This window comes from Petromyzon marinus, chromosome 51 (assembly GCF_048934315.1).
Source record: "Petromyzon marinus isolate PM22_M1 ecotype Great Lakes invasive population chromosome 51, UKy_Petmar_22M1.pri1.0, whole genome shotgun sequence".
Lineage (NCBI taxonomy): Eukaryota > Metazoa > Chordata > Hyperoartia > Petromyzontiformes > Petromyzontidae > Petromyzon > Petromyzon marinus.
The window spans coordinates 7207131-7223854 of record NC_133717.1 but is presented as its reverse complement, the minus strand read 5'-3'; the positions used below and the strand labels follow the sequence as shown (position 1 = coordinate 7223854).

At 54.2% G+C, this 16724-nt stretch overlaps 1 protein-coding gene across 1 annotated transcript in view; it reads left to right on the top strand.

The window, feature by feature from the left end:
* LOC116953361 (opsin-5-like) overlaps nt 1-13027 on the top strand; it is a 28029-nt gene extending 15002 nt beyond the window's left edge. Inside the window, exons 5-6 of the mRNA XM_032973501.2 lie at nt 2360-2598; nt 12854-13027. Of these exons, the coding sequence (XP_032829392.1) occupies nt 2360-2598; nt 12854-13007 (393 nt within the window). The 3' untranslated portion in view covers nt 13008-13027. The remainder of the gene's footprint in view (nt 1-2359; nt 2599-12853) is intronic.
* Nucleotides 13028-16724: the final 3697 nt, after the last annotated feature.

Below are 16724 nucleotides of genomic sequence, written 5' to 3'. Positions count from 1 at the left end.
CCTCTACCCCAACCTCTACCCCAACCCCTACCCCAACCTATACCCCAACCCTTACTCCAACCTCTACCCAAACTCTACCCCAACCTCTACCCCAACCCCTACCCCAACCTCTACCCCAACCCCTACCCCAACCCCTACCCCAACCCTACCCCAACCCCTACCCCAACCTCTACCCCAACCCCTACCCCAAATTCTACGCCCAACCCCTACCCCAACCTCTACCCCAACCCCTACCCCAACCCCTACCCCAACCCCTACCCCAACCCCTACGCCAACCCCTACCCCAACCCCTACCCCAACCCCTACCCCAAACTCTACCCCATCCGCTACCCCAACCGCTACCCCAACCTCTACCCCAACCCCTACCCCAACCCCTACCCCAACCCTTACTCCAACCTCTACCCAAACTCTACCCCAACCTCTACCCCAACCCCTACCCCAACCCCTACCCCAACCCCTACCCTTACCACAACCTCTACCCCATCCCCTACCCCAACCTCTACCCCAACCTCTACCCCTACCCCAACCTCTACCCCAACCCCTACCCCAAACTCTACCTCAACCCCAACCTCTACCCCAACCCCTACCCCAACCTCTACCCCTACCCCAACCCTTACTCCAACCTCTACCCAAACTCTACCCCAACCTCTACCCCAACCCCTACCCCAACCCAACCCCTACCCCAACCCCTACCCCAAACTCTACCCCATCCACTACCCCAACCGCTACCCCAACCTCTACCCCAACCCCTACCCCAACCCCTACCCCAACCCTTACTCCAACCTCTACCCAAACTCTACCCCAACCTCTACCCCAACCCCTACCCCAACCTCTACCCCTACCCCAACCCCTACCCCAACCCCTACCCTAACCCTTACCACAACCTCTACCCCATCCCCTACCCCAACCTCTACCCCAACCTCTACCCCTACCCCAACCTCTACCCCAACCTCTACCCCAACCCCTACCCCAAACTCTACCTCAACCCCAACCTCTACCCCAACCCCTACCCCAACCTCTACCCCTACCCCAACCCTTACTCCAACCTCTACCCAAACTCTACCCCAACCTCTACCCCAACCCCTACCCCAACCCTACCCCAACCCCTACCACAACCTCTACCCCAACCCCTACCACAAATTCTACCCCAACCCCTACCCCAACCCCTACCCCAACCCCTACCCCAACCCCTACCCCAACCCCTACCCCAACCCTAACCTCTACCCCTACTCCAAACTCTACCCCAACCCCTACCCCAACCTCTACCCCAAGCCCTACCCCAACCCCTACCACAACCTCTACACCAAACCCTACCCCAACCCCTACCCCAACCCTACCCCAACCCCTACCCCAACCTCTACCCCAACCCTACCTGAACCCCTACCCCAACCCATACCCCAACCTCTACCCCAACCTCTACCCCAAATTCTACCCCAACCCCTACCCCAACCTCTACCCCAACCCCTACCCCAACCCCTACCCCAACCCCAACCTCTACCCCAACCCCTACCCCAACCTCTACCCCAACCCCTACCCCTACCCCTACCCCAACCCCTACCCCAACCCCTACCCCAAACTCTACCCCATCCCCTACCCCAACCGCTACCCCAACCCCAACCTCTACCCCAACCTCTACCCCTACCCCAACCTATACCCCAACCCTTACTCCAACCTCTACCCAAACTCTACCCCAACCTCTACCCCAACCCCTACCCCAACCTCTACCCCAACCCCTACCCCAACCCCTACCCCAACCCCTACCACAACCTGTACCCCATCCCCTACCCCAACCTCTACCCCAACCCCAACCCCAACCCCTATCCCAACCTCTACCCCTACCCCAACCTCTACCCCAACCCCTATCCCAAACTCTACCCCAACCCCAACCTCTACCCCTACCCCAAACTCTACCCCAACCCCTACCCCAACCCTTACTCTAACCTCTACCCAAACTCTACCCCAACCTCTACCCCTACTCCAACCCTAACCCCTACCCCAACCCCTACCCCAACCCCTACCCCAAACTCTACCCCAACCCCTACCCCAACTTCTACCCCAACCTCTACCCCAACCTCTACCCCAACCTCTACCCCAACCCCTACCCCAACCTCTACCCCAACTTCTACCCCAACCCCTACCCCAACCCCTACCCCAACCCCTACCCCCAACCCCTACCCCAACCCCTACCCCTACCCCAACCCCTACCCCAACCCCTACCCCAACCTCTACCCCAACCCCTACCCAAACCTCTACCAAAACCCCTACCCCAACCTCTACCCCTACCCCAACCCCTACCCCCATCACCTCGGACCCCCCCCCCCCCACCCTGGTTCCCCACCGTGTGCCCGCGTGGGTGCAGGTGGCGATGATGATCTGCGCGGGCTTCCTGCTCGCGTGGATTCCGTACGCCGTGGTGAGCGTTTGGTCGGCGTTCGGCGCCCCCGACTCGGTCCCCGTCGCGGTGTCCATGGTGCCCACGATGTTCGCCAAGTCGGCCGCGATGTACAACCCCCTCATCTACCAGCTGCTCTCACGGCGCGGGACGGGGGCGCACTGCTGCCGCTGCCGCAAGGCTCGGGGCACGCTCAGGAGACCCAGGTAGCTCAGGGAGACCCAGGTAGCTCAAGGAGACCCAGGTAGCTCAGGGAGGCCCAGGTAGATCAAGGAGACCCAGGTAGCTCAGGAGACCCAGGTAGATCAAGTAGGCCCAGGTAGCTCAAGGAGACCCAGGTAGCTCAAGGAGACCCAGGTAGCTCAGGGAGGCCCAGGTAGATCAAGGAGACCCAGGTAGCTCAGGAGACCCAGGTAGATCAAGGAGACCCAGGTAGATCAAGGAGACCCAGGTAGCTCAGGAGACCCAGGTAGATCAAGGAGGCCCAGGTGGCTCAGGAGACCCAGGTAGATCAAGGAGACCCAGGTAGCTCAAGGAGACCCAGGTAGCTCAGGAGACCCAGGTAGATCAAGGAGGCCCAGGTAGCTCAAGGAGACCCAGGTAGCTCAAGGAGACCCAGGTAGCTCAGGGAGACCCAGGTAGATCAAGGAGACCCAGGTAGCTCAAGGAGACCCAGGTAGATCAAGGAGACCCAGGTAGCTAAAGGAGACCCAGGTAGCTCAAGGAGGCCCAGAGAGCTCAAGGAGACCCAGGTAGCTCAAGGAGGCCCAGGTAGATCAAGGAGACCCAGGTAGCTCATGGAGACCAAGGTAGATCAAGGAGACCCAGGTAGCTCAAGAAGACCCAGGTAGCTCAAGGAGGCCCCGGTAGCTCAAGGAGACCCAGGTAGCTCAAGGAGACCCAGGTAGATCAAGGAGACCCAGGTAGCTCAAGGAGGCCCAGGTAGCTCAAGGAGACTCAGGTAGCTCAAGGAGACCCAGGTAGATCAAGGAGACCCAGGTAGATCAAGGAAGCCCAGGTAGCTCAAGGAGACCCAGGTAGATCAAGGAAGCCCAGGTAGCTCAAGGAGACCCAGGTAGATCAAGGAAGCCCAGGTAGCTAAAGGAGACCCAGGTAGCTCAAGAAGACCCAGGTAGCTCAAGGAGGCCCAGGTAGCTCAAGAAGACCCAGGTAGCTCAAGGAGACCCAGGTAGATCAAGGAGACCCAGGTAGATCAAGGAAACCCAGGTAGCTCAAGGAGACCCAGGTAGATCAAGGAAGCCCAGGTAGCTCAAGGAGACCCAGGTAGATCAAGGAAGCCCAGGTAGCTCAAGGAGACCCAGGTAGTTCAAGGAAGCCCAGGTAGCTCAAGGAGACCCAGGTAGATCAAGGAGGCCCAGGTAGATCAAGGAGGCCCAGGTAGCTCAAGGCGATCCAGGTAGCTCAAGGAGACGCAGGTAGCTCAAGGAGACCCAGGTAGCTCAAGGAGGCCCAGGTAGCTCAAGGAGACCCAGGTAGCTCAAGGAGACCCAGGTAGATCAAGGAGGCCCAGGTAGATCAAGGAGGCCCAGGTAGCTCAAGGGGATCCAGGTAGCTCAAGGAGACGCAGGTAGCTCAAGGAGACTCAGGTAGCTCAAGGAGGCCCAGGTAGCTCAAGGAGGCCCAGGTAGCTCAAGGAGACCCAGGTAGCTCAAGGAGGCCCAGGTAGCTCAAGGAGGCCCTGGTAGCTCAAGGAGACCCAGGTAGATCAAGGAGACCCAGGTAGATTAAGGAGACCCAGGTAGATCAAGGAGACCCAGGTAGCTCAAGGAGACCCAGGTAGCTCCACCTTGGAATTCCCTCCCAGCGTCTCTTTCTCCCAAGCTCTGACCGTGACAATGTTGCTCGATTCCACAATCGCGGTGCATTCTGAAACCATGGCAACCGTGACAGTGCCGTTCATTGCAGGCCGCTTAACAATTTGTGTTAAACACGTGTTAAACATCTGGTGGCTAGGAGATGTTAACTACATCGCCTGGTATACAGGAAGTCGTGGGTTTAATCCGACCCTGACGACGCCTGCTGTATATTTGGAGTTTGCGGTGTCTCTCTCCCGCATGGTCGCGTGGATTTTTGTCCGGGTCCTCTGGGTTTTCCCTGAACATTTAAAATAAACATCACGCGTTTAGAATATTTGGCTGCTGTACATTTCCACGTGATGATGATGATGATATGCCGCTTCGTTGGTCTATCACTTGTGGCCAGGTCGCTCCTGAAAAAGAGCTGTATAGCTCAGTGAGCCTTAACTGGTAAAATAAAAGTAAGTTTAATAATAGGTGAGTGAAATCACAACACCCCTTCTTCTGCCCCTCCCCACCAGCCCCTCCCCCCAGGGTTACTCATGTGGGGGCAAAGGTAGATTGTGTCACCGGGGGTTCGTCTGCCAGACATCGTAGTTAATTAACTACTACTAAACTACAATGTAAAAACGTATTAAGCTTGTGCTGGAGGTCCCTGGGGGACAGGCATCTTTGACGTCTCCTGGACAAACCCCATTTGACAGAGCCAGGAGACTGAATACTTACCCTCGGGGCTTCACCAGAAACAGCACAAAGCCACTGTGAATGGCTACGTGGAATGTTCGAACGCTCACTGCGGAGGAGAGGCTGCCACTCCTCTGTCAGGAGCTGGACCGGTACCGCCTGGATCTCTGTGGTATTCAGGAGGCCCTGTGGACCGGCTCTGGCTCCTGCCACCATGAGTGGTGGACAGTCCGCTACTCGGGGCAGGAGGCTGCCAAACAACAGGGAGTGGCTCTTCTTCTGAAAAAAAGAAGGAAGGGGGCGTGGGAGCGTGGCGGTGAGGTGTGGGAAGCAGTAAGCCTCAGGCTACTTTGGGCTCACCTTCCCATTAACCAGAGGCAAGGAGTTGTGGTTATGGTTACTTATGCCCCCACCGAAGACGAACATCCGTGGAGGGATGTAGGCAAGGCCGATGAGTCAGATGCCTTCTATGACCTCCTGTCACAAGTGCTGGCTAAAGTGGCCCCTTGGGATCGAGTCATCTTGTTGGGTAACTTCAATGCCCGAGTTAGTTATGATGCTAGCACCAGGTCTGGAGTGATTGGAAAACATGGGCCAGATCAGCTCAATAACAACGGTAGGAGGCTGCTAGATTTTTGTGCAGCCCTTGGGCTTGTAATTACCAACACGCAGTTCCGGCATCGGCGCATCCACACAACATCATGGATGCATGCCGGGTCCAAGCAAGAACATCTGCTGGACTACATAGTGACGGAACAACGGATGCGGGCCCATGTCCTTGACACCAGGACCTACCGTGGAGCTGATCTGCCCACTGACCATCGACTTGTCTTCTCTAAGATGCGCCTGCCATTCATCCACTCCGGTGGTGGATGTACACCCAGGACCCCATTCCAACCTAAGGTGGCCTGGTCTCAGCTACAGTGAGGGAAAAAGTATTTGATCCCCTGCTAATTTTGTACGTTTGCCCACTGACAAAGAAATGATCAGTCTCTAATTTTAATGGTAGGTTTATTTGAACAGTGAGGGGCAGAATAACAACAACAAAATCCAGAAAAAATGTCAAAAATGTTATAAATTGATTTGCATTTTAATGAGGGAAATATATATTTGACCCCCTCTCAATCAGAAAGATTTCTGGCTCCCAGGTGTCTTTTATACAGGTAACAAGCTGAGATTAGGAGCACACTCTTAAAGGGAATGCTCCTAATCTCAGCTTGTTACCTGTATAAAAGACACCTGTCCACAGAAGCAATCAATCAATCAGATTCCAAACTCTCCACCATGGCCAAGACCAGAGAGCTCTCCGAGGATGTCAGGGACAAGATTGTAGACCTACACAAGGCTGGAATGGGCTACAAGATCATTGCCAAGCAGCTTGGTGAGAAGATGACAACAGTTGGTGCGATAATTCGCAAATGGAAGAAACATAATAGAACTGTCAATCTCCCTCGGCCTGGGGCTCCATGCAAGATCTCACCTCGTGGAGTTGCAATGATCATGAGAACGGTGAGGAATCAGCCCAGAACTACACGGGAGGATCTTATCAATGATCTCAAGGCAGCTGGGACCATAGTCACCAAGAAAACAATTGGCAACACACTGCGCCGTGAAGGACTGAAATCCTGCAGTGCCTGCAAGGTCCCCCTGCTCAAGAAAGCACATATACATGCCCGTCTAAAGTTTGCCAATGAACATCTGAATGATTCAGAGGACAACTGGGTGAAAGTGTTGTGGTCAGATGAGACCAAAATGGAGCTCTTTGGCATCAACTCAACTCGTCGTGTTTGGAGGAGGAGGAATGCTGCCTATGACCCCAAGAACACCATCCCCACCGTCAAACATGGAGGTCGAAACATTATGCTTTGGGGGTGTTTTTCTGCTAAGGGGACAGGACAACTTCACCGCATCAAAGGGCGATGGACGGGGACATGTACCGTCAAATCTTGGGTGAGAACCTCCTTCCCTTAGCCAGGACATTGAAAATGGGTCGTGGATGGGTATTCTAGCATGACAATGACCCAAAACACACAGCCAAGGCAACAAAGGAGTGGCTCAAGAAGAAGCACATTAAGGTCCTGGAGTGGCCTAGCCAGTCTCCAGACCTTAATCCCATAGAAAATCTGTGGAGGGAGCTGAAGATTCGAGTTGCCAAACGTCAGCGTCGAAACCTTAATGACTTGGAGAAGATCTGCAAAGAGGAGTGGGACAAAATCCCGCCTGAGATGTGTGCAAACCTGGTGGCCAACTACAAGAAACGTCTGACCTCTGTGATTGCCAACAAGGGTTTTGCCACCAAGTACTAAGTCATGTTTTGCAGAGGGGTCAAAAACTTATTTCCCTCATTAAAATGCAAATCAATTTATAACATTTTGATTTGCGTTTTTCTGGATTTTTTTGTTGTTATTCTGTCTCTCACTGTTCAAATAAACCTACCATTAAAATTATAGACTGATCATTTGTTTGTCAGTGGCCAAACGTACAAAATCAGCAGGGGATCAAATACTTTTTTCCCTCACTGTAGCTGATGAAGGTTGCAAGCGAGAATTTCATCAACGCTTGTGGCTGGGGTTGGCATCGTCCCCCACTCCTCCTGATGTCGAGGTTAAATGGGCGAGGTTTAGGACTGTGGCTCATGCAACTGCAATGCCTGCTTTGGGTACGCGGTCCAGACCTTCCCAGAGACCCTGGCTGTCAGAGGAGGTGTTCAGGCTGGCTGAGAAAAAGCGACAGGCCCACTCTCATCGTCTACACCATCCCACGTCAGAGAATGAGGAGGCTTACCGCAGCCTTCGCTCGGAGGGTCGGAGAGCCGTGAGGCGATGCAAGGATGGTTGGTGGTCGCGGGTTGCTGAGGAGATGGAGTCTGCCTCAATGGCCCACGATCACAAATCGCCCTTCAATTCCATCAAAAAATTAACCTGCAGCCCCACACCTATTACAATCATTCGGGGAAAGAACAGTGATCCAATCTCCGACCCCCAGGAACAGGTTTGCAGATTTCCTGAGTATTTATGTGAGGTCCTGGGGAGGGGAAATCCCTCAGCTTGAAAACATCATGGGGCAAAGTGGGGATGACCCTGCTGAGGCTGTGGTGCCTCAAATATGGGATGAAGAAGTCACTCCCTGTGAGTAGCTGGCTGAGGTGCCATCTGTTGAGGAAGTACGGACGGCGATCCAGAGCGTGAGACCAGGAAAGGCACGAGCAGAGATTATCTCCCAAGGGAAATGCTGAGGGAGGGTGGTGTTTGTGCACAGACTGCCCTACATGACATCATAACAACAGTCTGGACCACTGGACGGGTTCCGCAGGATTGGAAGGATGCCCTTTTTAAGAAGGCGGACCGCACAGACTGTAACAACTACAGGGGCATCTCACTCCTCAGTGCGCCGGGAAAGGTCCTGGCAAGGATTATTCAACATCGCCTTGCTAGGCACGCTGAGGAGAGGCTTGTGGAGCCCCAATACGGTTTCAGGAAATGGCGGTCCTGCACAGATGCCATATTTTATGTCCGCCTGCTACAGCAGAGGTGTAGGGAATTCCAACAAGACCAACATCTCTACTTTATCGACCTGGTCAAGGGCCTATGGTACCATCAGTAGGCCTGGGCTCTGTGTTGTTCTTCGTGCTTTCGGAGTCCGTGACCTGCTGCTCACTATCATTAAGGACCTTCATGATGGTGAGCGGGCCAGGATAAACTACGTGGCCAGGAGTCGGTGCCATTCCCTGTACACCTTGGGGTGCGACAGTGATGTCCTCTGGCTCCCACATTATTTAACATCTATTTCGACCACGCAGTTCGTGAAGCATTTGATGGCTGTACCGGAGGAATTTCAATCTGGTATAGATGCAAAGGGGGGCTGATCGATGCCTAGGTGTGGAAAAGGGATCGCTCCCGATTGCTCAACCATGTTATGTATGCCAATGATTTGGTAATTGCCGCTCACTCAGAGAAGGAGTTGAAGGTGCTGCTGCTGAACCTGGAGCGTGCCACTAGGAGGTGGGGCCTTACCATCAGCCCCACCAAAACTAAGCACCTGCCTGCGTATTTTGTAGCATTGGACACTCCACCCCACAACTCCCAATTAGTGATAGGGCAGTTGTGGAGAGAGTGGAGAGTTTCCCATACCTGGGTTGTGTGCCCATGACCGGCTCCAGTTTAACAGCAGAGGTCTTAGTCCGAATCAGTCGAGCCGCAATATCTTTTCATCGGTTGCGTCACGCTGTGTGGAAGCTACCTGGTCTGTCGCTCCGCACTTAGCTTCAGGTCTTCTCGGCCACAGTCATTCCCTCCCTTCTCTACGCTTGCAAAACGTGGACCCCCCTATTGGGGCATCTTCACCGGTTAGACACATTTAGGCTGGCCTGCCTACGATGCATCCTGGTTTTAACCAGGCTGGATTGTGTGAGCTCACAAACCCTTGAAAAATCTGGACCAAGTCCTATTGGTGAGCTCCTCCGGCAGGCAAGGCTGCGTTGGCTGGGTCATGTAGCCCACATGCCCAGCCACCGCATGCCTAAAGAGCTTTTGTTCGGCCGGATAGAGGGGGGTAAACGGGCGCGGCACGGGCTCGAGAAGAGATGCAGTGGTGTGGTACAAGAGGATGTGGAGCTGAGTGGACTGGCCGATGACTGGTACCAGCGGTGTCAAGATCGGCTTCTGTGGAGGAGGCTCGTGAAGGACGCTACTGGGTAGATGGAGGCAGTCGCCCTCCAACAACAACGGAGGGCGGAGGAGTGACGCTCACAACAACGAGCGGAGCGCTGGGTGGCTAAAGCACAGCAAGTTGGCACAGTAGGGGGCACAGGTGGTGCATCAGCCACTCATCTCAGTCAGTCGACCCGTGGCACCTTGGTCTGCCCCGTGACCTCCTGGCAGCGGGCGTTCGACACTTCACGTAGCCTCAACGTGCCAATCGCCTGGGACAAGCGTTGTGGTGATGTCACCACCACTTAGTGGTGAATGGCGGTTGTTGTTGTCTGCCAGACCCTGACAGTTTCGTCTCAGCCACACCGTGTTCAACCACCACCACACTGCAGGTCACAGCAACACACTCACCCTGCCGCACACTCACTCACTCTCCCGCTCACCCACTCACCCTGCCGCACACTCACCCACTCACTCACCTATTCACTCACTCAACCACCACACTGCAGGTCACAGCAACACACTCACCCTGCCGCACACTCACTCACTCTCCCGCTCACCCACTCACCCTGCCGCACACTCACCCACTCACTCACCTATTCACTCACTCAACCACCACACTGCAGGTCACAGCAACACACTCACCCTGCCGCACACTCACTCACCTATTAATTCACCTATTCACTCACTCAACCACCACACTGCAACTCCCAACAATGTACTCAACAACTCACCCATTCACACATTCAACCAATTACTCACTCAACCACCATACTGCAGGTCACAACAACGCATCCACTCGCTCACCTACTCGCTCACCTACTCACTCACCGACTCACCCATTCACTCACTCACTCACCCAATCACTCACCTACTCACCCACCCACCCAATCACTCACTCACTCACCCAATCACTCACCTACTCACTCACCGACTCACCCATTCACTCACGAACCCACCCACCCGCTTGATTGATGGAGTCCGAGGGAGCATTAAAAAACGTTCTAGCGAAGCCCCCTCCGTTATTTGCCTTCCCTTACAGGGACACCGGAGCTTAGGGAGACACCAGGAGACACCATGCTTGTAGGGTTTATTAAAACAGTCGATTCAAGCATGCGGGTTAGAGAGATGCAGGTTTCCATTTGCACCGTGATGCGTGATGCGTGTTGTTGCCATCCTCTGTGTTGTGATCCTCGGTCGTCGTGTTCATCATGAAATACTTTTGGAGAATACAAAAACATGGGAGCAAAGACCCGCGGTACTGCAATGCATGTTGATGCGCTGCCCTCTGCTACCTCCTGCTGCCCGCTACTGCCCTCTGCTGCCCGCTACTGCCCTCTGCTGCCCGCTACTGCCCTCTGCTGCCCGCTACTGCCCTCTGCTGGCCGCCTCTGCTGCCCTCTGCTACCTCCTGCTGCCCGCTACTGCCCTCTGCTGCCCGCTACTGCCCTCTGCTGCCCGCTACTGCCCTCTGCTGCCCGCTACTGCCCTCTGCTGCCCGCTACTGCCCTCTGCTGCCCGCTACTGCCCTCTGCTGGCCGCCTCTGCTGCCCTCTGCTACCTCCTGCTGCCCGCTACTGCCATCTTCTGCCCGCTACTGCCCTCTGCTGCCCGCTACTGCCCTCTGCTGCCCGCTACTGCCCTCTGCTGCCCGCTACTGCCCTCTGCTGCCCGCTACTGCCCTCTGCTGCCCGCTACTGCCCTCTGCTGGCCGCCTCTGCTGCCCTCTGCTACCTCCTGCTGCCCGCTACTGCCATCTTCTGCCCGCTACTGCCCTCTGCTGCCCGCTACTGCCCTCTGCTGCCCGCTACTGCCCTCTGCTGCCCGCTACTGCCCTCTGCTGCCCGCCTCTGCTGCCCGCTACTGCCCTCTGCTGCCCGCTACTGCCCTCTGCTGCCCGCCTCTGCTGCCCGCTACTGCCCTCTGCTGCCCGCTATTGCCCTCTGCTGCCCGCCTCTGCTGCCCGCTACTGCCCTCTGCTGCCCGCTACTGCCCTCTGCTGCCCGCCTCTGCTGCCCGCTATTGCCCTCTGCTGCCCGCTATTGCCCTCTGCTGCCCGCTACTGCCCTCTGCTGCCCGCCTCTGCTGCCCGCTATTGCCCTCTGCTGCTCGCTATTGCCATCTGCTGCCCGCTACTGCCCTCTGCTGCCCGCCTCTGCTGCCCGCTACTGCCCTCTTCTGCCTGCTACTGTCCTCTGCTGCCCGCCTCTGCTGCCCGCTATTGCCCTCTGCTGCCCGCTACTGCCCTCTGCTGCCCGCTACTGCCCTCTGCTGCCCGCTACTGCCCTCTGCTGCCCGCTACTGCCCTCTGCTGCCCGCTACTGCCCGCCACTAAGCCCAGCAGTAAGTGGCAGCAGCAGCGGCGGCGGCGCTCAAGAGGCCCCTGCCAAGTGTTTGCAACGAGGGTCGGACTACCGAGATACATTTATAATTCATGTATTGCTTCATTCATTCATTAATGTATTGGTTAATTAATTGCTTAATGAACTGATTCCTTGCAACTTTGTCAAATTAGACGCCATGGCACGCGCCGTGGCCTTTCGCGTTTCGAATGGCGTCACGCGATCTTTAACGTCCACCTACGAAGCGGATTTAGCACGTGCTTGTTGCTGCTGCTGTTGTATTCGTGGTTAACCCCACGCAGCGCAGCATTGACCAGGGCCGGCCTTGCCGGATACGAACCGCGAGACGCCTCTGCGGCCGTCCATAAATGACGTCACGCACCTGGGGGGGGGGGGGGGTGGTGGTCAGACATTTGTGACGATGTGTGACGACGGGGGGGTGGGCGGGGTTTGAGAAATGTGACGTCACATCAAAATTCGCAACTTTAAATAAATATAGACAACACGTTCTACTTAATTAAATTCACGTTTTAATGAATGTTTTCTCCTACAACATCAGAGTGCAGTGCCACATTCAATACGCACTACAATGACAATAGTTTAAAGCGATTTGAAGCATGGTTTTTTTTCCAAATAGAAATATATATATATTTGGGTGGGGGAGGGGCAGAGCTTTGTGACGTCATATTTGAGGGGGGGTTCTGACTTTTTGTGACGCCGTGTGACGAGGGGTGGGGGGGGGTCAAAATCGTCCAAAATCGCGTGACGTAATTTATGGACGGCCCCTTTGCAGAACAACGAGCGGCGAATCGCGCCGCTGTCAAACTCCTGCGGACCCCGTAGCAGCTGTCTGTGAAGCACACCGGCGCATTCATTAATTCCTTCATTCATTCCTTCCTTCCTCGCCCCCCCCCCCCCACCGGCGTGATGTTTGTCATTCGCGCTCCCTCTCATTCATTCGCTCGCCAGGTTCAGCAGTTCGAGTCACGTGTCGGAGGCCCAGGGAGAGGGGGGCCGGGCCTCCAATGTCGCGAGGGGGGCCGCTTCGGGGGTCCCCTTGATCGGGGGGGGGTACGCGGTGAGCGGCGATGTGACCCCCGTGACGAGCCCCGTTTCGTGCTGACAACAATGTGTGGATCGCGGTGATGGGTGGGTTGGTGGTGGGGGGTGGTGGGTGGGGTGCGGCGTGGAAGTCTTCATCTCACCGGTGGATTGTCGAGGTCTTCTGTTGTGGAGGAAGAGTCGAGGAGAAGGAGGAGGTGGGAGAATGCCGTCGTGGAGACGAACCGTGCGGGAAGATGAAGCCGCTCGTGAAGATCGCGATGTGTGAGTGATGTGTGAGTGAGTGTGAGTGATGTGTGAGTGATGTGTGAGTGATGTGTGATGTGTGAGTATGAGTCATGTGTGAGTGTTGTGTGAGTGTGAGTGATGTGTGAGTGGTGTGTGAGTGTGAGTGATGTGTGAGTGTGAGTGATGTGTGAGTGATGTGTGAGTATGAGTGATGTGTGAGTGATGTGTGAGTGTGAGTGATGTGTGAGTGTGAGTGATGTGTGAGTGATGTGTGAGTATGAGTGATGTGTGAGTGATGTGTGAGTATGAGTGATGTGTGAGTGATGTGTGAGTGGTGTGTGAGTGATGTGTGAGTGATGTGATGTGTGAGTGATGTGTGAGTGATGTGTGCGTGATGTGTGAGTGTGAGTGATGTGTGAGTGATGTGAGTGTGAGTGGTGTGTGAGTGATGTGTGAGTGTGAGTGATGTGTGAGTGATGTGTGTGTGAGTGAGGTGTGAGTGTGAGTAATGAGTGATGTGTGAGTGGGGTGTGAGTGTAAGTGATGTGTGATTGATGTGTAAGTGTGAGTGATGTGTGAGTGTGAGTAATGAGTGATGTGTGAGTGATGTGTGAGTGTGAGTGGGGTGTGAGTGTAAGTGATGTGTGATTAATGTGTGAGTGTGAGTGATGCGTGATTGATGTGTGAGTGTAAGTAATGAGTGAGTGTGAGTGATGTGTAAGTGTGAGTGATGTGTTTAACAGAGGGATAACACATAGACTCCACTCACCCACTCACTCACAATCTACATAGCAGAGGGAGAACACACAAACTCCACACACCCACTCACTCACTCTCTACATATCAGAGGGAGAACACACAAACTCCACTCACTCACACTCCCATAGGTCGACTCAGCCTCAAATGAGTACCTGGTGCGGTGTGTAATCATCGCCACTCGGGAGACAAAGGCGGCCGGGCGTGGTGTTGGCCACCCACCCCCTCGTGTGCCGTGTCGGCCTTCATAAGTGCTCGCTAACAGCACTTGCCTCATCAGTCTGTGGCAGGCTACACGGGGGATCTTTGTCTTTGTTGTTTAAAGTTCCACCCCGCGTGATAACATCCCGACCACGTGGCGACGTGACTCCACAATCGACCTGGCGTTCCCCAGGAATCAGTGCTGCGCCTGGTGAATCCTGATCGGGCAATCCGCGCCGGGTTTTCCCGGAATGACGCACGGCCGCAGCAGAGAGCACGCCGTGAAGGTTTGAACCCCGGTTAGGTGACTGTGGTCGAGCTGTGTGCAATGGATGGACTGTTTTTGTTTCTACTCAGATATATGTTTATAAATGTACGTGAATGTTATTTAATGGTACAGCGCCCTTCGCTCATCCACTGCTGGGTGAAGGGGCCGTGTCGTATGTGGGCACGGGTGGTGATAGGGGGGGGTGGGTGGGGTGTTTGACCATACTTCACCACCACGCTGCTAAGAAATGGGACCTTTTTGCCAGTATCAAAGCATGCAAAATTAATAAAGAGGTTTTACCCTTTCTGGAAATGAAACGGGAAGGTGTTAAGATGTTCAAGCACCAAATAGCTGTCTCTGATGCAGGCCAATCAGTTACAATGTCAACGCCATATATTGTTAGAGCATGTGTGTTTACATGTTCACCACAAGTATAGTGTGTGGTGAATGCAGTAAATTGATTCCTTGCTAAATGTTTATTTTTGATGTTTGATCATCTTAACAAAACTACTGCTGCTTAATTATGGCCAGAAAGGGTAAAACCTCTTCTTACTTTTTGTAACGCTCGTAAGCTTAGGGAGGGGTCTTCATCCAACAGTGGATAGATCGTAGCTCGATGTTGATGATGATGATTTAGTTTACAACGGGCAGAAGGAAGGAAGCGAATGCGTGGTGGAATCAATGATATTGGCAATTCTCGAATAAAACTCACTCGAAAATCGTCCGTCGTTCATACGTGCACGGCGCACCGCTCGTTTCTTTACTCATCAATCAAGTCAATGCTGGTAATTCCACGTTCATATGGCGGGGGTGGGGGTTGGTACAGCCTAACCCGCAGGACACCCAACCCTGGATGTCCACGCACGTTGAAGAGCGAATCGATGAAAAGTTGACCGAGAACCTGCAATTGACCTCGCGACCGACTTGACGGTTCCAATGCGCCAGCAACATTACCCGACTATAATCACCCAGAAATGTCTGTCCGTCCCGCGCGTTACGTCGCTCCACGTGAGCCCCAGCCCCCCCCCCCCCGCGTGACGTCACTCCGCATGAGGCCCACCCCCACCTCCCTCGTTAATATTCATGAGTGGGTGGATTTTTACACTAGCGCAGAGGAAGGTCGAGCTGAATTAAATAATTTATTACGCGCAAAGTCGCTTCAAATTTGACGTTTCTTGACAGAAAGTGACGGTAAAAAAATAAACCTACACAGCACAGTGCTACATCCGTGCGTGACCTCACTGCAAAAGCACCCCCCTTTCATCAATATTCATACACAGCACAGTGCTACATCCGTGCGTGACGTCACTACAAAGCCCCCCCCCCGTCATTAATATTCATGCGCGCGTGGAAATTTACACTTACGCACAAGAAGGTCGCGTACTCCACATGCCGCACCCCTCCACAATAACCATGAGCGGGTGACGTCACTCCACATACCGCACCTCTGCACAATAACCATTAGTGGGTGACGTCACTCCACATGCCGCACCCTTGCACAATAACCATTAGCGGGTGACGTCACTCCACATGTCGCACCCCTCCCCTCATTGATCATGAGCGGATGACGACACTCCACATGCCGCACCCCTCCACAATAACCATGAGCGGGCGACGTCACTCCACATGGGGCAACCCCCCCTCATTAATAATCATGAGCTGAACAATTTTTCTATTGAATATTTCAGATGTACTGCAATCTACACCCGTCCTTGGACGGGCAAAAAATCAAGTTTTATATGTTTCATATAAATGATTGTATTATTTAGAATTATTGTAGAAGTAGTATATACTTTGTGACTGATTAAGGATTTGTCTGTTACTCACTAGGCACCATTCGCGTAACTATTCGTATGACCGGTTTAAAAACTGGGCCATCAGAATAACACATTTCAAATGTAATCCTCATCATGGATCTCCCGCGGTTTAAACCCCTGCATTCTACAGGCCTGATCGTCTACTCTGTCTCGCTACTCACCTCTCTATCTGCGAAGAAGGGTCATTGTTCGAAACGTCACCTATTATATATATTCTTTACTTTCAAGGCCAGACACTGTTATTAACGAATGTCGCCAAAACTAAGTCGGTGTCATGAGTCACCACCCTCCTCCATCCCCGCCCGCCCCGTCATCGAGCAGCGGACAGAGCATGCCTGATGAGGATGTACGGTGGGAGGCAAAGCTGTAAAGTCTGCGGTGTCTCGCAACGCTCGCTCGCTCGCTCACGATCGGGCATCCAGAGGAGACCGTGCAACGGGTCCCCACGCAATGCCCCCGGTTAGGTGACTGTGGTCGAGCTGTGTGCATGAGACATCGTGGCGACGCA